The 26,363-nt window shown below is 45.4% G+C and overlaps 1 protein-coding gene across 1 annotated transcript in view; it reads right to left on the minus strand.

The window, feature by feature from the left end:
- LOC129701082 (probable voltage-dependent R-type calcium channel subunit alpha-1E) overlaps positions 1 to 26,363 on the minus strand; it is a 46,335-nt gene that overhangs the window by 14,097 nt on the left and 5,875 nt on the right. Inside the window, exons 3-5 of the mRNA XM_055642043.1 lie at positions 7,850 to 7,941; positions 5,708 to 5,860; positions 4,965 to 5,155 (exon numbers count right to left, since the gene is read on the minus strand). Of these exons, the coding sequence (XP_055498018.1) occupies positions 4,965 to 5,155; positions 5,708 to 5,860; positions 7,850 to 7,941 (436 nt within the window). The remainder of the gene's footprint in view (positions 1 to 4,964; positions 5,156 to 5,707; positions 5,861 to 7,849; positions 7,942 to 26,363) is intronic.

A 26,363-nucleotide genomic window follows, 5' to 3' on the forward strand; every position in this document is an offset into this window, starting at 1 on the left:
ACCAATGAGTCAAACCTGGGTGGCAGTTTGGCTTATGAGTTTAGAGTTTAGAAGTACAGCGCGGAAACAGGCGATTCAGTCCACCGAGTCCACGCCTACCACGCCTAACATTATCCTACACACACCAGGGACAATTAAGTTTTACCAAGCTAATTAGCCTACACACCTGTGCGTCTTTGGGGTATGGGAGGAAATCGGAGCACCCAGAGAAAACCCACGTAGGTCATGAGAACGTAAAACTCCGTATAGACAGTACCCATTGTCAGGATCGAACCCGGGTCTCTGGCGCTGTAAAGCAGCAAATCTACCACTGTGCCATCATGCTGCCCGGAGGATAGACATGTTTCAGGGGATATTGACAGGTTATAAATGAACAGAGAAAGACATTGTGCAGAGTACATGATGCAAAACACTCATCCTTTTTGGCAAGAAACGTAGAGAGGCGGAGTATTTTTAACTGTTGACATTGCAAGGTGCTCTGTGGGAGGTCCTCATGCTGGAGTCGCTGACAGCTAACATGCAGGCTCAGCGAGCAATTAAGAAGACAAATAACATGTTAGCCTTTACAACAAGCAGATTTGAATACAAGAGCAGACATCCTGTTCTATTTATAAACAGCCCTGGTGATACAGGGAGTACTGTGTACAGGCCTGGCCTCCCTGCACTTGTAATGTAGTGAACATAGGGGAGGTTCACCAGGTGAATTCATCATAAGAGGTGAGATTAAATAAATTGGTTCTGATCTTAGTTTAGTTTAGTTGTTTAATTTAGTTTTGTTTGGAGATACAGCGTGGAAACAGGCCCTTCGTCCACGTGGACAAGTGATCACCCATGCATTAGTTCTATCCTACACAGTAAGGAGAATTTTGAGATGTGGGAGGAAACCGGAGCACCCGGAGAAAACCCACGTGATCACAGGGAGAATGTACAAACTTGGTCGAGACAGCACCCGCAGTCAGGATCAAACCCGAGTCTCTGGCGGTGTAGGGCAGCAACCCTACCTTTAGGGGTGTCACTGTGCCGCCCCTAATCTGTCTAGAGTTTTGTAGAACAAGAGGTGTTCTCATTGAAACTGACACCATTCTCATGGTATTTGATAAAGTAGAGGAAGGTTGTTTTGTTTCGATGGGTGATGTTGATGTTTTTCTTGTGTAAGGTACCTGGGTTGAAGTCTGAAAATGAGTGGTCATCCATTTATGACTGATGTGAGTGGAAATATCTTCGCTCAGAGAGCTGCGAATCTTTGGAATTCTCTACACAGAAATTGCTAAATATATTCAAATCAAGGGATGCAAGATTGGGAGAATGCTCTTGTTCATAAAGTGCACTCTACTATGACTATTCATTTCCTTGTATAATGAGGAGTGTAGGAGGGCTTTTGCTGAAAGAAGCACCAGGCATGATGCCCAAAACAACTAGTGAAGCTGTATTGCAAGTCTCTGTGCATGGTAAACAGTGAAATCAGCATGCAAAAGAAAAAAACCCTCTGTGGTCCTATCATATCTTGTCGGAAATGGTAGAGAAGATTTAAACAACTAATGAGTGGAGGAAGCTCCTGCATGATTCCCATCCATGATGATTGTGGAGCCAAGGAGGGGAATGCTGAAGAAAAGGTTGAAGCATTCACACCCATATTTAGCCAGAAATCCCATGTGGAGGGATATTGGATCATGAGCAGGCTGAGGGCTCATGGAGTCTGAGAGTCTTACAGCATGGAAACAGGTCCAATATGCCCACACCCGCCAACATGTCCCATCTATACTGCGTTTGGTCCATATATCCCTCTAAACCTGTTCTATCCATGTACCTGTTTAAGAAGGAACTGCAAATGCTGGAAAATCGAAGGTAGACAAAAATGTTGGAGAAACTCAGCGGGTGAGGCAGCATCTATGGAGCGAAGGAAATAGGCAACGTTTCGGGTTGAAACCCTTCTTCAGTCTGAAGGGTTTCAACCCGAAATGTTGCCTATTTCCTTTGCTCCATAGATGCTGCCTCAACCGCTGAGTTTCTCCAGTATATTTGTCTGCCATCCATGTACCTGTCTGTTTCTTAAACGTTGCAATAATACCTCCTCCGGCAGCTCATTCCATACACCCACCATACTTTGTGTGAAAAGGTTACCCCTCAGATTCCAATTAAATCTTCCCCCCTTCACCTTAAACCTATGTCTGGTTCTTGATACCCCTACTCTGGACAAGAGACTCTGTGCGTTTACCCGAATTAATCCTCTCACCTCTATAAGATTGCCCCTCATTATTCTGCGCTCGAAGGTAAAGAGTCCCAGTCTGCTCAACCTCTCCCTACAGACTCTTGAGTCCTGGCAACATCCTCGTAAATCTTCTCTGTACCCTTTCCAACTAGACAACATCTTTCCTATAACATGGTACCCATAACTGAACACAATAATCTAAATGTGGCCTCACCAACATCTTATATAACTGCGACATGACCTCCCAACTTCTATATTCATTCTAATTGCTCACATACTTCCTACCATCTCCACAAGCAGTGCATTTCAGATTCCAACTACCTTCTGGGTGAAGATTTCCCCTTCAGATCCTCTTTAAACTTCCTCCTCCTCATCTTTATTCATGCCCACATGACTTATACAACCCAGATGGGAAACTAATTGGTACTATCTATCTGATATTACTCCACATAAACTCTGTACTTTTCTCAGGGAAAACAAATCCTGCCTTTCCAACCTCTTCTAATGTGAAATATTCTAATCCAAGCAACATCCCGATGACTCTCCTGATCCATATCCTTCCTATAGCATGGCAATCAAAACTGCACAAAATATTCCATTCTCTCATTATGCTGCAAATAACTTTCTACCTTTATACTTTATACCCTGTCTGGTGAAGGCCACTTACTTCACCACCTAATCTGCCTAAACTGCACCTTTCAGGGATCTTGTACCCCAGGATCCTTCTGTTCATCAATACTCCCTTGGGCCTTGCCACTGTTGTGTATGTCCTACCCCTATTTGATCATCTGAAATGTATCACTTTACACTTGTCAGGATTAAATTCCATCTGCCATTGCACCAGCCGATATTCCAGCTGATCATTATTATTCTGTAACATAAGATAACCTCCTCACTACGGACAACATCACAAACTTGTTTGTCAATTGCAAACTTGCCCATCACACTTATTATATTCATATCTAACTCATTATTGTATATCACCAACATCGTAGGTTCCAACACCGACCCTTGCGATACACCACTGATCATAGATGCCCAATCACAATATCAATCCTCCACTATCACCCACTTTGGGACAGCAGCACAGCAGTAGACTTTCTGCCTTACAGTGCCAGAGACCCGGGCTCGATCCTGACTATGGGTGCTGTCTGGATGGAGTTTGTACGTTCTTCCAAAGACCATGTGGATTGTCTCCAGGTACTCATGCAATTGTAGAATTTTGATGGAGTATTCAGTGACATGCTTCTGTGGAAGCGGCAGCACTCATGAGGATTCTTTGTGTTTGCCTCAATGAGCTAGGCCTAGGACAGGTATTTTGAGATATGTATGTCCAGGAACTTGAAGCTGTTGACTCTCTCCATTGCCATTGAGGTCAGGTTCATGGATCTTTGGCTTTCCCCTTCTTGAAATCAACTATCAACTCTTTGGTCTTGCTCTAGTTAAGAGCAAGATTGTTGTTCTGGCCCCATTTAATCTGATTATCGATCTTCCTCCTGTACTCGGACTCATCGTTATTCATTCTTTGCCCAATGATGGTGGTATTGACGGCAAATTTAAAAATGGTATTGGAGCTGTGTCTGGCGACATAGTTGTGGGCATAGAGAAAGCAGAGCAGGGGACTGAGCACACAGGCTTCAGGTGCCCGTGCGTTGACGGTCATTGAAGAGGAAGTGTTGTTGCCAAAGGCCAGCCGATGAGGAAGTCAAGGATCCAATTGAACTGGGATGAGCAAAAAACCTAGTTCCCAGAGTCTGCTGATGGGTTCAGAGAGGATGATGGTGTCAATGAACAACCACCTGACGTACATGTTTTTGTTGTCCAAGTTGTCCACTGTGAAGTGAAGATCCAGTGAGACACTAAAGTCAATGTAGACAACATCAAACACAGCACCTCCATCCATATACTCGTTTCCCTGTTCAAAAATGTCATGCAAATAAGTGAGACACAATTTCCCACAAGCAAAGCCACGTTGATTGTGTCCAATAAATCTTTGCCTTTTCAAGTGTAAATAAGAATTGTTACCAATAATTTCACCACCACTAATGTACGACTCACGGCCCTGCATTTACCTGGCTTATCACTGCCAGCCTTCTTGAATAAAGGGAACCACAGTTGATGTGCTCCAGTCTGCACAACCTGTGGCGAGCGGAGATTTAAGAACATGTCAGGGTCTCACCAATTGTTCTCTTGCCTCACGTAACAGCCTGGGATGCTCATTATCAGGATGAACACAGCATCTAGAATCCTTTCTCCCTCCTCAAAACCTTTCAGCAACTTGTCCTCCACTGTTGGCATGTGGAGAATTCTACAGCCACATTCAATGTTTTAACCTGAATTCTGAATTTGTGACCCTCTCATTCTGCATCCAACATCCTCTCTGCCTCATAGGGACCTGGGTTCAATCCTGTCCTTGGGTGTTGCTGTGTGGATTTTGTATAGTTTCCTTTTGACTGCTTGATCTTTCCCCTGGCACACCATCTCATCTTATATCAAATGGATGTTTTCATAGGCTAATTGGCTGGCATAAATCACCACTTGGTGTGGGCAAGTGCAAAAGGGAGCAAATGGGCAGATGAAAGAGGGTAAATCGTAGGACTGCAGGGAGTAAGGAGAAGGGGAATGGAACAGATGGGATTACTCTGATGGGAGCCAGCATGGACCTGATAGGCCAAATGTCCTTCTCTCATGTCATAACAAGCTAGCGACCATATTCAAGGACAACGCTCCAAGTTTATCTATGCCATTGACTTACATTGTAGAGGATGGTAGTCCATCCCTCCATGGTGATGCACTGGAAGACAGTGAGCAGTGCAAACAGGATGTTATCGAACTGGGTGATGCCGTCGTTGGGTCCGATCCAGTATGAACACATGGTGCCATTGGGGCAGAGTCGGGCAGGCTCCAATGTGCCACAGGGAAACTGCAACTCCAGCTCTTCTGCCGCTGCGGGGGTCAATGAGAAAAACATTAGGCAGTACTCAAATGAAGGGATGCTTCTTCAGTGCCTTCCACAGCAGCACGCTACACAAAATATAATGCCTTCTCAAGGGTGGTCATGATTGGAAGTTGGAAATTGCAACTATGGGGGCGGCACAGTGACACAGCGGAAGAGTTACTGCCTTACACCGGCAGACACATGGGTTCGATCCTGACTTTGGGTGCTGTCTGTAGGGAGTTTGTACGTTCGCCCTGTGACCGCGACCTTTTTTTACGGGTGCTCCGATTTCCTCCCACATTCCAAAGACGAACAGCTTTGTAGGTTAATTGGCTTCAGTAAAGATTGTACATTATCCCTAGTGTGTAGGATTGTGCTAGTGTGTGGGTATTGCTGGTTGGCGTGGACTCGGTGGGCCGAAGCGCCTGTTTCTACACTGTATCTCTAAACTAAACTAAACTATATTGGGACTGGCCCAATACTGTCTCATCTGTGAACTGGTCTACAGCACTCTAGCATGGTAATGGGCCAAGACTGTGGATTTCCATGAGGACACTTACCTGCATTATCCGTGTAGCAGGTATGGTGCAGTTTACCATAATAGAACTCCAGACCAATGATGGCGAACATGAGGATGGCAAAGAAGAGGAGCAAGCCAATCTGGAGCAGAGGGACCATTGCCTTCATGATGGACTTCAACACAATCTGTAAACCTACAGAGCAGGGAAGAGCAGATTAAGAGCAGCCTTCGACCACATATGGTCTGCCAACCTCCTGGTTCCGCTCCCTCAGCTCCCTAACACTTGCTTATTTCCCTTTCTCTAACTGCCCTGATTAACTTATCCTTCAGGTGGTCTATCCACAGCATATTAGTTTGGCTACACTGGTCAAATCCTGACAGATACATTCCTTTTGTTATAGAACATATAGCACTCAGAAACTAGCCCTTCTGCCTATTGATGCTGACCTTCAAATATGATGCCTATTCATGATGGCCTATTTTTTCTTACGTTTCGGACCAAAACCCTTCTTCAGGCTGATGGGTGGTGGGGGGGGGGAGAAGAAAGGAAAAAGGAGGCGGAGGAGGAGCCCGAGGGCTGATGGAGAAATAGGAAGGGGAGGAGACAGCAAGGGCCAACAAAATTGGGAGAATTCAATGTTCATGCCCGCAGGATGCAAACACCCCAAACGGAATATGAGGTGCAGTTCCTCCAATTTCCGGTGTTGCTCACTCTGGCCGTGGAGGAGGCCCAGGACAGAGAGGTCGGATATGGAATGGGCGGGGGGGGGGAGTTGAAGTGCTGAGCCACCGGGAGGTCAGGTTGGTTAATATGGACCGAGCGGAGGTGTTCGGTGAAAAGATCGGCAAGCCTCCGCTTGGTCTCACCGATGTAGATCAGCTGACATCTAGAGGAGCGGATGCAATAGGTGAGGTTGGAGGAGATGCAGGTGAACCTCTGTCGCACCTGGAACGACTGCTTGGGTCCTTGAACGGAGTCGAGGGGGGAGGTAAAGCGACAAGTGTAGCGTCTCTTGCGGTTGCAAGGGAAAGCGCCCGGGTGGGGGTGGTACGGGAGGGAAGGGAAGAATTGACAAGGGAGTTACGGAGGGAGCGGTCTTTGCAGAAAGCAGATATGGGGGGAGATGGGAAGATGTGGCGAGTGGTGGGGCCACGTTGGAGGTGGAGAAACTGACGGAGGATTACTTGTTGTATGTGACGGCTAGTGGGGTGAAAGGTGAGGACTAGGGGGACTCTGCTCTTGTTGCGAGTGGAGGGATGGGGAGAGAGAGTAGTGTTACGGGGTATGGATGAGACCCTGGTGCGAGCCTTATCTATGGTGGAGGAGGGGAACCCCCGTTCCCTGAAGAATGAGGACATTTCAGATGCCCTGGTGTGGAATGCCTCATCCTGGGAGCAGATGCGGCGTAGACGGAGGAATTGGGAATAGGGGATGGAGTCCTTACAGGCAGCAGGGTGGGAAGAAGTGTAGTCCAGATAGCCATGGGAGTCAGTGGGTTTATAGTGGATGTCGGTCAGAAGTCTATCCCCTGCGATGGAGATGGTGAGGTCAAGGAATGGTAGGGAAGTTTCTTATCAGCACTTGGTCCATTGCCTTCTCTGCCTTAGTGATTCAAATGCTAGTCTAGATACTTCTTACCTATCATGAGAGTCTTTGCCCCCACCAGCTTCTCAGGCAGAACATTCCAGATTCCGACCATCATCTGGGTGAAAAACGTCTTTCTCAGATCCCCTCTCAACCTTACTATACATCTATACTCTCCCATTTACTCCAGCTTTGGGAAAGCATTTCCTGCTGTCTATATCCTGAGCCTTCCCCATTTTAAGTCAAACAAACCCATCCTATCCAGTCTTCTATCACAAGTAAAACACTCCAACCTAGTTAATCTCCTCTGCACCCTCTCCAGTGCAATTTCATCCTTCATCCTTCCCTTAGTGTGGAAACTAGATCTGTACACGGTATTCCAGCTGTGGCCTAACTGAGGCTTTATAACATTGCATCCAAATGTACAGTACCTGCTCTTATATTCAGTAGACCAGCTAAGGAGCCAACGGTGATTTTTTGGACAGGAGGAAGGCATTTCACAGGGATTGATTTGCCTTGAGGCCATTTCTTTAAAGAGCAGCCACAGGCACGATGGGAGCTGCAACAATTCTACACTTCTAAGAAAAGGAGACTCACTGGGAATTCCGGACACCAGCTTGAGAGGTCGCAGCACACGGACTGCTCTCAGAGTCCGCAGGTTGAAGTGTGTTGCTGCCGTGGCTAGGAGCCTGCAAGGAGAAAGCAAAGAGTTTAAGTGTGACTACAGAATAAAGAGCATTCGTGGAAGAGCATGAACATCCCTCTCAACACACCTCCACCGAATATAACTATGCTTCCGTAAATATCTGAAAGATTTAAATAGTAACATTATACAGAAAGGCTAAACTTATTCCTCCTTAATCCGTTCCCATTCAACAACACCCACTGAGACTATATTTATCCCAGGGAGAGCTATATCAGCCGGTTTATTCATGTCATTTTACAACTCTTTTTAAAGAAAAATAATTCAAATATTGACCACAATAACACATAGTTCAAGATAAATTTCAAAGGGGTTCGGATAATTTTCATTTTAAATGAACCACATTTATAGCCCAACTTCCATGAGCAGCTGACACCCTCAAACACCTGAGAGGTAATACGATGCTATAGTGAATTGAATTGAACTGAGATACAGCATTTAAACAGGATCAAGTCAACGCTATCCACTGATCACCCGATCGCTGTTTCACATCTACGCCCTACACATTAGGAGCAATTTACAGAGGCTAATTAACTTACAGATCTGCACATCTCTGGATATAGGAGGAAACTAGAGCACCTGGAGTGGTCACAGGAAGAACAAGTAAACTCTTTGCAGATAGCACCCGAGGTCAGGATCAAAGCCTGGTCTCTGGTGCTGTGAAGCAGCAGCTCCACTGGGTGTACCGTTGTAAGTACAACATTGGAAACTTGGTAGTCAATTTTACCAAGCTGACTGGATAGAGAATTGGCGTTTTAGAAGAAACAGTGGTGGTGGTGGGAGGTTCCTTTTCGGATTGGAGGCCCGTGACCAGTGATGTGCCTCAGGGATTGGTGGTTAGTCTACTACTGCTATGTTTTGTATCAAGGACTTGGATATGAATGTGCAAAGCATAATTAGTAAGTTTGCAGATGACACAGAAGTAGGTGGTATCATAGATAGTGAAGATGGTTATCAAATATTCCAGCAGGATCTTGATCAGCTGGGCAAGTGGGCTGAGGAATGTCTAATGGTGTGTTATGCACATAAGTGCAAGGTATTGTATTTTGGGAAGTCAAGGTATGGCAGGGGTCTTTAGAATGTGGTAGAGCAGAGGGATCTTGAAGAAAGTGGTTATAGATAGGGTGGTAAAGAAGGCTTTTGGTAATTTGGCCTTCATCAGTCAGGATATTGAGCATAGAAGTTGGGACATAATGTTCCAATTGTACAAGACATTGGTAAGGCCTTATTTGGAGTTTGTTCAATGGAGCTTTTTATTGTTCAATAGTTTGTGTTCAATTTGTTCACCCTGATAGAGGAAAGATGTCTGCAAGCTAGAACGAGTGCAGAGAAGATATATGAGGATGCTGCCAGGACTTGAATGCCTGAGTTAAAGGGAGAGGTTAGATAGGCTTGGACTTTATTCCTTGGCACGTAAGAGGCTGAAGGGTGATCTTATAGAGTTGTATAAAATCAGGAGGGAAATAGATAGTGAATGCTCAAAGTCTTTTACTTAGGATAAGGGAATCAGGGCCCAGAGGACATCAGTTTAAGGTGGGAGGGAAAAGATTTCATAGGATTCCGTGGGAAAACGTTTTCACTCAGAGGGTGGTGAATATATGGAACGAGCTGCCAGAGGAGGTAGTTGAGGCAGGCACTATTGCAACATCTATAGGAAAGGTCTAGAGCAATGTGGGCCAATGCGAGGTGTTGTGAAAACAATGACAATGGCTTGGAACTCAGTGTCTGAGTATGCAAAAATACAGAAGCCGTCTGCATGTTGCAGCTTAGCTGCAGAGGTGTGGCTAACCTTGTCTCTGGAGGGTATTTGCCAAAGGTTGAATAACTCCCACGAGAGTAGCTCCAATCCCACTGGATGTGAGATGCAACAATGCAACATGCCAAGTCAAGGACTCAGTCTTGTTCGACAAGTCTCCTCTGAGTATGGTTCTGTTGGAGATGAGTCTGCATCCTATCATGGAGAAGGTGTAAGATGGAGACCAATATCTATGGGGTGCTGAATTCAAACGATAGAGCCATAGGATAGACACAACATTCTGGAGTGACTCAGTGGGACAGGCAGCAACTCTGGAGAGAAGGAGTAGATCATGTTTCGGGTCGAGACCGTTCTTCAGACTGATGGAGCCAATAGGCATTGGCAAGGTCAAGTTGGGGCAATGTTCTGACGGAACATGCTGGTGCACCTCCCTGCATTTTCTTGGAGTTGTTGCACAGTGGAGATGATAAGCGTGAGGTGAAGCATTTCCCTGGGTAATATTGAGGAAGAAAGGGATCGTAGTGTACAAGTCAAAAGATGCCTGAAGGTGGCAGCACAGATAAATAGCGTAGTGAAGGAGCACTTGCCTTCATTAGCCGGGATATAGAATGTAAGTGCAGGGTGGTCTGGAAACAACTTTATAGTACCCTGGTTAGACCACAGCTGGAGCGCTGTGTACAGTTCAGATTGTGTAGGAACTGTAGATGCTGGTCGCACCAAAGATAGACACAAATTGCTGGAGTAACTCAGATTAGATAGGCTGTGCTTGTTTCCTCAGAGCAGAGGAGTCTGAAGAGGTATACAACATTACAAGAGGCATAGAGAAGATAAATAGTAAGAAACACAAGACAGAAAAACATGACAGAGGCCACTAAGAACAGAGCTTGCCATGAAGTACCCTTTGGAATTTAGTTGTTTGGCAGTAACAACCAGTTCCATTTTGAAATGTATATACTTAACAAACATATTTAGTGAAGTTAAGTCAATGATGATGTGACAGCCACCATCTTTTTTGGGTTTAGTGAATATATTTGATACGAATTGCAAGGGTTCAGGTTTTCCCATGATACCCTTTGTAATTATTCTCACCAGTTCAGCTTGTCCCTCTTGTTTCTTTAACGGAGAGGGGAAAAATATCCTCTGGAGTGAATGTTGACCCGGTGCCAATTTTTCTAGTATGAATTGTATTTGTATTCACTAATGCCATTGAGTATATACTGATCACTCGTGATAGACTCCCATGTGTTAGTATTACTCTATATACTGGTAGGAACCAGACCCGCCAACCTCCATGGTTATGGGTATTCTTCTGTTTCCTGCCGGTCCAACGAGTGTTGCACGTCGTCTGACGTGGCGGTGACGTTGGGGGGTGGCACATTTTCCATGGGGTCCGCTCTGGGCCCTGGTCTAAAGAAGACTCTCGGTGATAGAATGCGGATCCCGAGCTTTCATCAGTCCGATATGATAGACGTTGACTGATGGACGCGATGGGGTGCTGCTGCGTAGGAATTACTGTTTTTGGTTACTCGTCCCGGCCCTGCCCTCATGAGCCGAAAGTTTTGTAAAACCTCTTGCATGTCCTTCATATGCTTTGTGAGGTTTTTTCCCCAAAGAGCAGTGGGTCTGGCTCAGTGGCTGGGGTATGCACAACCCCGCAATGTAGGATTTCATGGCAGGTCTTATGACTTGTTTACGAAGGTTGTGGTCATCTCCGTATTTGTCTATGGAACGAGGAGAAACGATGTGATGGCTGACGTCAGGCTTTTAACGGCCTCCTGTACGTGGGGTTTCCACGTAGCTGTCCACCACACCTAGCAGCTCTTCCTGTTCCTGCACCCCTTGCATACTCCCGAGATCTTCAGCCATTGCCCCTGTTCTTGACCAGCCCAGTCCTGGTCACCAAAGCTATCCTCTGGAAAGAAGGAAGCAATGGACAGTGCACAAGGCACTGTGGAGGGAGTGCCTGACCCCCCTCTGCGAGAGCGCCCCTCCTGGGGTGCACCTCACTGGAGCTCCTGCTCCAAGAGCTGCTCCATGCGGCTCAGGCGGCTGTCTCTCCCCCGCCTGGGTGGAGAGACGTCCCGTCCGATAAGTCGGAGCCACCGGCCGGAAAGCCTCCTCCTTGGCTTTTACATCCAGCCCGCTGCTCAGGCGCTAGCGGGGCTGGGCTCGGCGCGGTGTCGGGGTATAGCGGACTGCCCGGTAAGCGGTCCTACCGCCTTGTTGCTGCCCCCGCCAGATGGAATGCTCCTCCATGGAGTCGAGCGGGGGGCAGGTCTGTGCAAGCGGCTGTCTTTCCCCCCGGCGGGTGGAAAGACGTCCCGTCCGATAAGTCAGAGCCACCGAACGGACGCCTCCGTGGCGTTACTTCCAGCCCGCTGCTCAGGCGCTAGTGGGCTGGGCTCGGCACGGGGTCGGGATAGCGGAGCGCTGGGTAAGGTAAGCAGTCCTACCGCCTTGTTGATGCCCCCCCCTGATGGACGCTCCTCCGTGGAGTCGAGCGGGGGACAGGTTTGTTGCATAGCCTTTCTTCTCTGCCGGACAGCAGAAGGCTCCCTGTGAAAGAAAAACCCAACGTCAGCTTACCTTACGGTCCGTTCTTTCACCTCCATAGCGGGAGCGCCTGACTCCCGCTGCGCCGCTGTTGCTCTGCTGAACGTAATGCCGCGCATGCGTGCTGAACGGGTTCTTCACGGAATAACTCACGTGACTCCGAAGTAAAATACTAATTGGAGGAACATCATCTCATATTTTGCTTGGGCAGTTTGCAGCCAAGTGGTATGAATATTGATTTCCCTTTCTCTCTATTCCTCCCCCAACCAAGTCGCACTAGCTTGTCATTTTCACCCTACAGTTTCCTTTATCATCGTTACTTTTTTGCATATCTTTCATTCATTGCTCTTTATCTCTCCACATCACCGTCTATATCTCTCGTTTCTCTTATCCCTAACCAGTCTGAAGAAGGGTCTCGACCCGAAACGTCACCCATTCCTTCTCTCCAGAGATGCTGCCTGTCCCATTGAGTTACTACAGCTTTTTGTATCTTTCGCTAACCGACTAGCTAGCTCTTCCTTTGATCTCATGCAATCTAACTATCCAGCACAGCCTATCATGCAGAACGTTATCAAAGGCCTTGCTGAAGTCCGTATAGACTACGTCTAAGGACCTGCCCTCATCAACCTTCCTGGTTACTTCTTCAAAGAACCAAACTATTTTGTGAGATGTGATCACTCATATATAAAACCATGCTCACTATCCCAAATCATCCCATCTTTCCAAATATCTTATCCCACAAAAACTTCTCCAATAACTTCCCTACCATCGATGTTCTGTTTACTGGTATTTAGTTCCCAGCTTTTTCTTTGCCGCCTATCTAAAATAGAGGCACAACATTAGCCCCCTCAAATCTTCTCCCATGGCTAACGATGAGGATATATCTCAACCCGGGTTCCTGCATTTTCTTTAAGACACAAAGTGCTGGAGTAACTGGAGTAACTGAGCGGGTCAGGCAGCATCTCTGGAAAACATGGATAGGTGACATTGTGAGCAAGGACCCTTCTCAGACTGACTGTGAATACTGAGTTACTCCAGCACTTTGTGTTCTCAATCAACCTGAAGAAGGATATTGACCTGAAACGTCACCTATCCATGTTCTCCAGATGTCTTTTTTTGTAAACCATCATCTGCAGTTCCTTGTTTCTGCTTCCTGCAATTTCTTCTCTAGCTTTCTGCAGTGCCCGGATTAGGCCCCAGAGATTTATCTGCCTTCAGACATCTTAGGACAACACAACCTCAATTGAAATATTCAGTATCCTCAAAATGTCACTATTAACTCTCCCATGTACTCTAGTCTTCATGTCTTTCTCTGTGTAAAAACATAGAGGAAATTTTAACATAGGACGTCACCCATTTCCCGTGGCTTCCACATAAATGACCGTATTAGTTTCTGAGGGCCCCAATTCTCTCTCTAACTTCCCTTTTTCCCTTAATATACTTAAAAATCTCTTTTAATTCTCAAGGTTTAGTCAGGGATGCTGGAGCTATGAGGCTGCAGATCTAATAGCTGTGCTATCTTTGGGGTTAAGGGATGATATACAAAGATTGCTCAGTGGGATACCAATGCTGAAACATGCAAGAGGTTGGTTCTTGGCAAGAGTGAACAAGTGCTATGGGTGAGGAAGTGAGATTGAGGACAGAGGAAAGAGACAGGTCTGTGAAGGATGTGGTGAGGTAGATAAATGGGTAAATGGGATTGAGGAACAGCGATGAGGAGATGGGTTTGAGGAGGAGGTAAGAACCAGGGTGATGAATGGAAGTTATGTTCAGACGTGAGATCAGAGGATATGGTAATGTAAGGGTTGGTGGGTTTGTTGTCTGCAGGAAGTGACATTGAGCTGTCCATGGAAGTGAAAGAAGGGACGGGGAGAGGGGTGTTAGAAAATCCAAAACAATGAGTGCCATTTTCCTGAACAGATGGGTGATCAGGACTAGCTGGATTACTTATCATCCTTGTTGGTTCTTAGAGACAATGCATTTCACTTCACCTCACTCTCTGCTTCATACAAACACCACGAGTAAAGCACACCAGGCTTCCTTTGTTTTTATTTAATGTAGCCCTGCCCCAGGGGCCATGTTAGATTTGGAGGATTCTTAGAGCAACTTAATTTTATAAATCCCAAACTTATCACTCCCTTCAACATTCACGCTAATCACAGGATGTTAAATATTGACGAGGCTTTTGAAAGCTTCCCCAGGGCATCTTCAGTTTGAAGCAGAGATTATCCTTGGCACTCGTCACTGTGTGGCTTCTGGCTGGTGCTCACTCCTTCTTAGCCTCACCCATTTGCTCAGTTTTTTTTGTATGATTTTTCTCTACCTTCAAAAACTCTTGTTAGCCACCTGGCACAGAATTTACAGTTGTTTCCGCTCTAACATACTCAAAATGTCCAACTTCAAATTTATTGAAGGTCTCGTGTTAACCCCTTTCAAACATAAGCACTGTAAATTCAAATGAAAATCTTTGAGTTGGTTGTCTGCGAGTTGGAGCCTGAGACTTAGTCATAGAGCACGGAAAGTTGGCCCAACTTGCCCATGCCAACCAAGATGCCCCATCTACATTAGTCCTGTCTGCCCACATTTGGCCCATGTTGCTCTAAATCTCTCATATTCATGTACCTGTCCAAATATATCTTAAATGTTGCTATAGGACCTGCATTTTCCCCCATACCCAGTCCAACAACAATACAAAACATATTTCATTAAATACATTTGTGAAAGATATATATTTTCACATTGTCACATTTACTTTCCTTAATTTTAGAACATTATTGATGCTCACTTACATTTGAAAGCAGAAATTCAAAAGCAATGCAATTTAAAGCAGTTAATTTAACAGTGATTTAAGGCTGACTCCTCAACACCCAAAAATGACTTGTCCAACTCTCCACTGACACCCCTGTTGCATTGCCGAATGGGTGTCTTTTTTCCACTAAAGTACCTGCCAGATCTATGTTGGAAGAGTTCTCATCAGTCTCAGGCAGTCTGCTACCATAAAGTCTCTACCAGCCAGAGGGAGGAAGGGAGAGGGTGAGAGAAGAAGCAGGTGAGAAAGATAATGAAAGAGAGGAAGGAAGAAAGATGAAACAGAGGAAGGGAGAGAAAGTGGTGCGCCTCCCTGCCAGTTGTGTTCCCTTGTTGCAGGGCTGGAGGAAGACGGAGCCACTGGGACAAACCCAAGACCACCCACTCGACTGTTTTGCGTCAAGATTGAGCTGCCGGGACAAGGCTTCGACATCCAGTATCTTCACTGAGCTCAATACTGAGTGACCGGGACAAGCCTGAGACTGCCAGTGCGTCTCACCTGCCCACAGACTTGTCCCTAGTGTGTGTAGGATAGTGTGAGTGTATAAGGATCGTTGGTTGGCAAGGGCTCGGTGGGCCGAAGGGCCTGTTCCCGTGCTGTATCTCTGAACTAAACTAAGACAGAGGTGCCGTGACAAGCCCAAGATCGCCAGAGGCTTCTCACATGCAGCATGACGACAGGGGACGATGCTCCCAAGTGGATGTGGAGCTATTTGTCACTATAAACAAACCATATCATGTGAGTTCACCCAATTGCGAGTGTCCAGTGTCGTCATTGTCGACCCGGCATCAATATTGACACCAAGACTAATGCGTTAACAATCAGGATGTGTATTAATTTAGTTCAGAGATACAGTATGGAAACAGGTCCTTAGGCCAATGGAGTCCACGCTGACCATCGATCACCCATTTACACATGTTCCATGCTATCCCAGTTTCTCATACACTCCCTACACACGACAGGCAATTTATAGAGGCCAATTAACCTACAAACCTGCACATCTTTGGGATGTGGGAGGAATCCGGAGCACCCGGAGGAAACCCAATAGGTCACATGGAGAGCATGCAAACTCCACACAGACAGCACCCGAGGTCAGGTGTCTGGCACTGAGACAGCAGCTCTTACCCGCTGTGTCGCTTTGCCTCCCATGGTTTAACATTTTCGTGGTGAGCGTTCTTGTCTAAGGCCAATGTTTTGGCAGTTTACGGATTGGTAAACATAAAACATAAAACATAGAACAATATAGCATATGAACAGTCCCTTTGTCCTACTATCTGTATTGAACATGATACCAAAACCTGGGGAATCAAGAACCAGTGGACCTAGGGATAAGGTGAGAGATGAAAAAATTAATAGGACCCCAAGGGGCACATTTTTCACATAGAGGGTGATAGGTATATGGAATGAGCTGCTTGAGGAGGTAGTTGACACAGATATTTTAACAACATGTAAAATACATTTGAACAGGTACATGGATAGGAAAGGTTTAGAGATAGGCAAGTGCAGGCAAGTGGAACTGGTGTAGATAGGCATGTTGATCGGCATGGGCAAGTTGGACCTTATGACCAGAGCCAGGATGTTTAGACACTAAAAAAAATTCTGAAATAGGCATGCAAAAAGGCATTATAAAATTACAAAAAAGGCACAAAAAAGGCATTTACTGACAAAAAAGTCAAAAAATGGCACGCATTTCCAACACCAAAATATGGTTAAAAATTGATACTATAAAGGTATACTACATTGAATGACCAAAGTCGCCTGGTTGCACATAATTACTAACATTTTTTTCAAATTATCTGCTGTTAAACGATGCCGTCTGTCAGACAGAATATGCTTCGGTTGTGAAAAACGTCTTTCTACCTCAGCTGAGATCACTAGTGCATACCTGAAATGAGCTACAGACTCTATATTCATGTCGATATCTTGTGCATTACAACTACCTTTGAGAACTTTAGCTATGTTTTGTATTTCTTCAAGATCTTTGTTACCTAAAATCACTCTCTCACATTTTCCTTGTGTATCTTTACATCGCCAGGAATTTTACGAATATCGTCAGTTACTTTGTTGAAAACCTGCAAGTTATTGCACGTTTCTAAAGGGAAGTGATAGCTTGTGGGAAGTTTGCAAAATTGGAAGCAATAAACACAAGATCGCGGTGGAGGGACTTTTTCTGCATGATTTCACGGCCGATCCTAACTGCAGCAGATTCTTCTTCTTCAAAACAGTTGACGATTTTCAAAATTTGCAGCATAGTAGAGTACAGAAGAGAGACATGTACCCCACCTAGTCTAAATGGGCTGAGGAGGTAGCGGTATCTCGGGTGCCATTTCCTTGAACAACTGCACACGTGACGGTGCTTTGAGGAAGATTTTCTTGACATTGGAAACTAGGCGATCAAGATTTGGAAACAAGCTACGTATATGCTTGGCAATTCTATGAAGTCCTTGAGCTAAGCATGTCAAATGCAACATTTTGGGGAATAAAACTTTAGGAGCACGAGCAGCTTTTTTCATGTATGGAGCTGCATCAGTTACAAACAGAAGAACATTCTCGTGTTTTATACCTTCTGGCCAAAGTACAGCAAGTGAAGATGTAAACAACTAAGCAATAGTTGAGCTGTTTGACTTCTCCAATACTTCCGATGCCAACAAATACTCCTTTGATGGTTAACCTGCCTCCAGTGTACCGATGACCACATTGGCAACATATCTACCCACAGCATCGGTTGTCACGTCTATTGAGAAACATATTTTGTTGCATGCAACTTCATCTCTAATTTTCTGCACAACAATGTTGAAGTTGCTGTCAACATAATTTCTCCGTAATGACGACTCGCTTGGTATATGTTCCTCTGTGTATTTGTCTAAAAAACCTCTTGAGAGATGTGCGACTGGAGCCAGCAGTAAATGCAGTGAGGAGACAAACTTGGGTAGTCTACACCCCAGCGATATCACCATTGACATCTCTAATTTTAGATAGCCCTTGTCTTCTCCCTCTTCCCAGCTCTCCTTCTAGTCCTATGTCTCTGCCTCTTCCTTTCTTTTTCCCGCCCCCCCCCCCCCCCACATCAGTCTGAAGAAGGGTCTCAACCCGAAACGTTGCCTATTCTTTCTCTCCATAGATGCTGCCTCACCCGCTGAGTTTATCCAGGATTTTTTGTCTACCTTCGATCTGCAGTTCATTCTTAAATAGCTCTTGGAGAAGACTAAACCAGCGGGCAGCGGCACGAACGAATGAACGACCGACGGTGGCGCCCCTGGTTTCGCCCCGTGGTGGTGGACATTTTCTTGTAGGTTATACTATGTTAACATTAACCATAATATTAATAATAACTTATTAACATTGACATGTTAACATAGAAAATGTCATTGTAATCATGGTACAATTAGAGAAAATAGCACGACCTTTTAGCAAAACGGCAAAAAAAGGCTGATTTAGGCACTCGATTGTGAAAAAGGCATTATCTTGGTGAAATCATCAAAAAAAGGCATGAAAAGGCACATGGCATTTATGGCAAAATCCTGGCTCCACTTATGACTATGACAATCAGGATGTGCATGTCGGAGGTTTGAAGAGGAAGTTCACAGTGACTTGAAGATTGGTGGTGTTGTTGATGGTGAGGGGGTCGTAGTATTTGGCTACAGAACAATATTGTTCAAATGGTAAGCATGGCAAAGAAATGACAGGTGGAATTTAATCTTGAAAAATGTGAATTGATACAGTTTGGGAAGAGTAATCAGGCTAGGATATACACAGTGAATGGTGTGTGGTTACTGGAGAAACAAGAGACCTTAGAGTGCAAATCCAAGGATCCCTGAAGGCAACGGCATGGGTGGATAAAGGGGTGAGAAAGGTATACAGGAAACTTGCCTTCGTTATCTGAGGCAGGGAACATAAGAGTACTGAGGTCATGATTAAAGCAACATAAATCATTGATTTAGTCACAACTGGAGTACTGCGCACAGTTCTGTCGCCGCACTACAGGGGGCATTTAATGCACTAGGCGGGTGCAGCTTTATCAGAATGTCAAGAGAGAGTTTAATTGTTACATATACAGGCTACACAACAATGAAATTCTCACGTGCTGCGGCTTTCCAGGCCCATTAACGCAATCGCACACCAACAATTATACAATTATCAGTAATAAATAAATAATCAGTAATATTAGGTAACAAGCCCATAATGTGCATGTAAATCTCCTGTGGATCCCTTTGACGATGGAGAGGTCAGTACACATGATGGACCAGGCAATGTCCATCACTTTCTGCAGTCACCATCGTTACTGGGTGTTTGAGACATTGAACCAGGCCCTGATGTAACCAGTAGGAAAGAACTGCAGATGCTGGTTTACATCGAAGATAGACACAAAATGCTGGAGTAATTCAGTTACTCCAGCATTTTGTGTCTATCCCTGATGTAACCAGTCCTGATGAGCCCACTATGCGGCATCTTGACAAAGGATTTGCTAAGGTCCATATCTGCCCTACCCTCAACAATGGGTAGCACTGTGGTAGAGTGATAGATTGGTTGCCGTACAGCACCAGAGACCCATGTCCAATCCTGTCTATGGGTGCTGTCCATACGGAGTTTGTTCGTTCTCTCTGTGAACATGTGGGTTTCCTCCGTGTGTTTCGGTTTCCTCCCACATTCCAGAGGCGTGCGGGTTTGTAGGATAATTGGCTTCTGTAAATTGCCCCCAGTGTGTAGGATGCAAAACTGGGATAACACAGAACTAGTGTACGGATGATTGTTAGTCGGCACAGACTCGGTGGGTCGAAGGGCCTGTTTTCTTGCTGTATTTCTGAACTAAACTAAACTAAATCTATGCTCTTGGTGACCTCTACAAAAGAACTCTGACACAATTTCCACTCACAAAGCCATGTTGATTGTCCCTAATCAGTCTGTGTCTATCCAAATGCTGGTAGATCCTGAGGCCTCAGAGTCCCTTCCAACAACATTCCCACCACTAATGGCAGGATCGGTGACCTGCAGTTCCCTGGCTTGTCCTTCCTGTCCTTCATCAACTGTACAACATGATCCAACCTCCAGTCTGCTGGAATTTCACCTACGGCTAAAGATGATGCAAATATCTCTGCAAGGGCCTCCGCAATTTCCTCCCTCAGGACCGAGGATGCACTTGGTCAGACCCTGGGGATCTATCTACCGACAGCAAAGATCAGTGGGGCAGGAGTTTAGTGCTTACTGGTAATCCATCTAAGATCATTGCCGAGAAGCTGTGTGGTATATAGTATTTGGGAACCATGGCCTTTGCTAAGCACAGATAAATTCTCCCTCATCTGTGTTTTGAGCTTTGTATATTGCAGTCATTCAAATGTCACGTCACCCTGGCAGCCTACAATTCGTGCAGCTGATTGCCATGGAGATTGCCTGGCTGCCAGGTAACCGTTCAATTACTCTGTTCACATCATAGTCTGAAAACTCTGCTAAACCTTTATGTCAAAACAAGGGGATTGAATCAGGCAAGGAAGTCGCTCCAGCCCACTATGTGTGCCAACTCTAGTCGAACTGTCCATCTATTCACACTCCCCAGGTGTGGCTCTTCAATTCTCTCCATTTCACACACTCAACCAGCAATAGAGGTTGGGAAATAGACAGAGAGAGAGAAAGAAGGGTTGAAGGGGTACCAAATGGGAGAAGATTTGAAAAATATAAAAGAAAACAAAGAGAGCGATGGAAGAAAATGATGAAATGAAAAGAGACAGAGACCAAGAAACAGAAGAAAGACTGGGACAAAAAGACAGTGGGAGACCAATTGACATAAAAATGTGTTCAGCATCAGGAGCTCTTTGTATTGGAAAGCGCAAGCAAAATCTTTTTTATTCCCTGAATATTCGGTGTCCCTTTTACAGAGGTGAATGTGAGGATCCTCACACAGAGGAAAATACATTGGCTGAAATAACCTTTCATTACATTTTTGTTTAATCTACAGATTCCAACATGAGTTGGTTGAAACCAGCATCTGCAGTTTCTTCTTACTCATTCCAACATAAGTCGTTCCTTTAAAGATTTGGAGAGACCCGAGTCTGTGAACCTGGCCACCATTGATTTGATTGAAAGCATCAATTCCTTCATTTGACGTATGGAATCTCTTCCTCCCCTTCTCTCTCCTTGCCCTCTATTTCCCTACACCTTTCTTGGCTTTCACCTTTTGGACTGGTCTCCCATGTGGGATTTTGTCAAAGGCTTTACTGAAATTCATCTGGACTATATCACCCTCACACTGTGTGGTACATCAGTACACTTAGTCACCTCTTTGAAAAATGTAGTCTAGTTAGTTGGATAGGACATCACATTTACAAATACTTGCTATCCTTAATCAATCCCCATCTCTCCCAATGCAGATTACACCTGCCCTCAGGTTTCTTTTCATATTGATATCTCTAACACTGATTTTAGAGTCATAGGCTTCCAATTAATTGGATTTTCCCTGCTGCACTTCTCAGATGATTTTTTGGTTTGGAGATACAGCACAGAAAGTCCGCACCGACCAGCAATCGCCTGTACACTAGTTCCAGACTGATTCCTGGGATGTCAGGACTGTCTTATGAAGAAAGACTGGATAGACTTGGTTTATACTCTCTAGAATTTAGGAGATTGAGAGGGGATCTTATAGAAACTTACAAAATTCTTTAAGGGAACCGTTGCACAGGCTAGATGCAGGAAGATTGTTCCCAATGTTAGGGAAGTCCAGGACAAGGGGTCACAGCTTAAGGATAAGGGGGAAATCCTTTAAAACCGAGATGGGAAGAACTTTTTTCACACACAGAGTGGTGAATCTCTGGAACTCTCTGCCACAGAGGGTAGTTGAGGCCAGTTCATTGGCTATATTTAAGAGTGAGTTAGATGTGGCCCTTGTGGCTAAGGGGATCAGGGGGTATGGAGAGAAGGCAGGTACGGGATACTGAGTTGGATGATCAGCCATGATCATATTGAATGGCGGTGCAGGCTCGAAGGGCCGAATGGCCTACTCCTGCACCTAATTATTATGTTTCTATGTCTATGTTTCCGTCCCACACACTAGGGACAATTCACAAAGCAAATTAGCCTATAAACCTGCACATCTTTGGAATGTGGGAAGAAACTGGAGCACCCGGAAAAAATCCACACGGTCACAGAGAAAACGTAGAAACTCCATATAGACAGCACCCGGAGTCAGGATCGAACCCAGGTCTCTGGCGCTGTGAGGTAGCAACTCTACCTCTGTGCCACTGTGTCCTCCAGTGATCTGAGATCTACTGTGGCCGGAACTTAGATCGCCTTCCTTAGTTAGATTTAGCTCTTAGGGCTAAAGGAATCAAGGGATATGGGGGAAAAGCGGGGACGGTGTACTGATTTTAAATGATCAGCCATGATCACATTGAATGATGGTGCTGGCTCGAAGGGCCGAATGGCCTACTCCTGCACCTATTTTTCTATGTTTCTATTTTCCTTACTCCCTGGCCAGTAGTCTAGTATACACCTCATTTGGACCTGGGGACTTATCCACCTTTAGGCCTGTTAAAGCATCTTGTGTGTCAGTTTTAAATATTCAGGTATAATATATCCACAAGTTAGTCCTTCAATAAATTGATATTGTGCAGGTTATACTACTTCCTGGGCAAAGGGGGAATGTTAGTATGCTGAAAACTCTAGTTAGACAACAACTACAGTACCGTACAGGGTCATAGATCAATACAGCACAAAAATAGGCCCTTCGGCCCAACTCACCCATGCCGACAAAGTTGCTTAACGGTACTAGTCCAACCTGCCTTCACCTAGCCCATACTCTTCTAAACCTTCTCTATCCATGAACATGTGCAAGTCCCTTTTACACATCAGCAAGAAGACCAATAACTAAGAGATTTATTTTCACCCAGAAGGTGGCAAGGGTCTGGTTTTCATCATCTCAAGTGGGGTTGGTGTTGGAATTAAAATCAATCAACATCTGATATCCTAGCTTTACAATGTTGAGTACGGAGACCTAAGAAGTGCAGATATTGTCTAACTAGAGTTTACAGCATACTAACATTTCCCCTTTGCCCAGAAAGAAGCATAACCTGAACAATGTCATGTTAATGAAAGACTAACTTGTGGATATATTATACCTGAATGTTCAAAACTGACACATAAGATGTTGGGGGCCTAGAATGCATTGCCAGGGGTGGTGGTGGAGGCTGATATGATAGTGGTGCCTAAGAGGCGTTCAGATAGGCACAGGGAAGTGCAGGGGATGAAGGGATATGGATCATGTACAAGCAGATGAGATCAGTTTAACTAGGCATCATGTTCGGCACAAACATTGTGGGCCGAATGGTCTGTTCCTATGCTGTAACTATTTTATCTTCTTTGTAAATTATATGGAATGATTAGTTGATTAGTACGAGTCAGGGGTTATGGGGAAATGGCAGGAGAATGGGGTTAGGAGGGAGAGATAAATCAGCCATGATTGAATGACGAGACTTGATGGGCCGAATGGCCTAATTCTGCTCCTATCACACACAAACATATCAATGGTGATCTACTTCTACTTCTGAGTTAATGAGGTCTACTTCTTGTCCTATTTTTTTAACTATTCATGTTTTAAGAAGAGAAAAGGCTGTCGTTTGCAATGTCCCCTTTTCTGGAGCCGTGATATATGCATTGTGAGCTGTTATATTTGGCTCTGAGGATTAGCCTGGTGCCTAATGGGCCATGTTCCAGGATTAAAACTTTTCCAAGATAATTGTGCATAATGAGGGGATATGCCAGGTGATTAGGTTTTCAGACATGGTACTGGGCTTTTGAAATTCTTCAATAAATTCTTCTGCTGCTGTTTGCTAATTCCAGGGATATGAGTGAGTGCAAGGGATAAGCTGCAGGGCTTCAGGAAGGCCCACTGCCTGCCATTCACAAAAAAATCATGGCCCCCACACCCGCGCCCCAGGAAAGCTGGCTGGGCAAAGCGCTGAGATCTCTCTCCCAATCTTCCATGATCATCATCAAGATAACACTCATGGACTGAAAACAGTTCCACTGTTCACATCCCTGTATCCCTCTCCTCATCACCTCTTCCCCAGCCAACAATGGGTCATTATGGGCTCCACCCTTCCTTGGTCATCTGTCGTCAACCCTGATTTGTTCTTGCCTTATCCGACCTCCAATTCCCTCCCCCAGTCTAAAGCAGGATTCCGACCCAAAATGTCACCCATCCAGTTTCTCCAGAGATGCTGCCTGACCCGCTGAGTTACTCCAGCACTTGTGTCTATCTTCAGTATGCACCAGCATCTGCAGTTCATCCCACATTGGAAATTTGACAATGGGCTGCAGCATTTTTTAATCTGCTTGTAAGCACTGAGACTCTGAACGCTGGCTGGGAACTCTCTGTTTACAGGACCTTGGAGAGCGATTAGAACAGAAAGAGCTGAGAGTACTGGTACATTGTTCCCTGAAAGGGACAACAGAGGTAGACAGGGTGGTACAGAAGGTGTCTGACATGCTTGCCTTCATCGGCTAGAGTACTGAGTACATGAGTTAAGACATTTTGTTACAACTTTACAAGCCGTTGATGAGACCACACTTGCAAGACTGTATGTAGTACTGGTCACCCAGCTGTAAGATGGGTGTCATTATGCTAAAATGGGTGCAGAAAAATTTCCCAATGATCTTGCCAGGACAGGAGAGCTTGGGTTATAAGGGGACACTAGAGCATTAGACGCCGTGGGGTCAACCTCTCACTTCTGAGGTCTGAGGTTCCCACCTGCTTTAAGAAGGCATCAATAATACCAGCGCCCAAGAAGAATAAGGTGACGTGCCTCAACGACTATCGACCAGTGGCACTAACGTCTGCGGTGATTAAGTGCTTTGAGAGGTTGGTTATGGTGCACATCAACTCCTACTTTGACAAGAACCTCGACCAACGACAGTTCGCTTACCGCCACAACAGATCAACGGTAGATGCAATTTCACTGGCTCTCCACTCCGCACTGGACCACTTGGACAATAAAAACACCTACTGTTGTTGGGTTGTTGTTTATAGACCACAGCTCGGCATTTAATACCATTATCCCTTCCAAGTTGGTTACCAAGCTCACGGAACTGGGCCTCTGCGCATCCCTCTGCAATTGAATCCTCGACTTCCTCATCCACAGACCACAGTCTGTTCGAATTGGAGGAACCACTTCATGCTCAGTAACAATTAGTACAGGAGCACCTCAAGGCTGCGTGCTCAGCCCCCTGCTTTACCCACTCTATACCCATGACTGCGTAGCCGGACATAGTGCAAACTCCATCATCACGTTTGCCGATGACACCACTGTTATTGGACGAAGTACAGATGGTGATGAGTCAGAGTATAGGTGAGATCGACTCTCTGACCAAATGGTGCCAGCACAACAACCTGACTCTCAACATCAGTAACTGATGTGGACTTTAGTAGGGGAAGGATGAGGACCCACAGTCCTGTTTATATCAACGGGACGATGGTGGAGAGATTCAATAACTTCAAATTCCTGGGGGTGCATATATCAGAAGATCTTTCCTGGAGCCAGCACACCGATGCAATTGTAAAGAAGGCACATCAGGGACTCTACTTCCTGAGAAGACTACGGCAATTCGGCATGTCGAAAAGGATTCTCCTAAACTTCTACACAGTAGAAAGCATTCTGACTGGTTGCATCGTGGCCTGGTTCGGCAACTTGAACGTCCAAGAGCGAAAAAGACTACAAAGAGTTGTGACCACTGCCCAGTCCATCACCGACTTTGACCTCCCCACCGTCAGAGGGATCTATCGTAGTCGCTGCCTCAAAAAGGCAGCCAAAATCATCAAGGACCCACACCATCCTGGCCACACACTTATCTCGGAATTGGCAGGGCAACAACTTTTATAATAAAAATGTCCACGAACTTCTGTGTGTTCATAACTGGAAAACTCAATCAGAGATAGACACAGACTGAAGAAGGGCCTCGACCCGAAACATCACCCATTCCTTTTCTCCAGGGAGATGCTGCCTGACCCACTGTGTTACTCCAGCACTTTGTGTCTAAGTTCTGTTAGACCAGCATCTGCAGTTCCTTCCTACAACGGCATCAAAGACAGTGTCGCGATTTGCTCAAATGTCCCATCCAAATGTCCCATCCCATCCCGCATAGCTATATTTAAGAGGGAGTTAGATGTGGCCCTTGTGGCTAAAGGGATCAGGGGGTATGGAGAGAAGGCAGGTACGGGATACTGAGCTGGATGATCAGCCATGATCATATTGAATGGCGCTGCAGGCTCGAAGGGCCGATAGGCCTACTCCTGCACCTATTTTTC

The sequence above is a fragment of the Leucoraja erinacea genome, chromosome 10 (genome assembly GCF_028641065.1).
Source record: "Leucoraja erinacea ecotype New England chromosome 10, Leri_hhj_1, whole genome shotgun sequence".
Lineage (NCBI taxonomy): Eukaryota > Metazoa > Chordata > Chondrichthyes > Rajiformes > Rajidae > Leucoraja > Leucoraja erinaceus.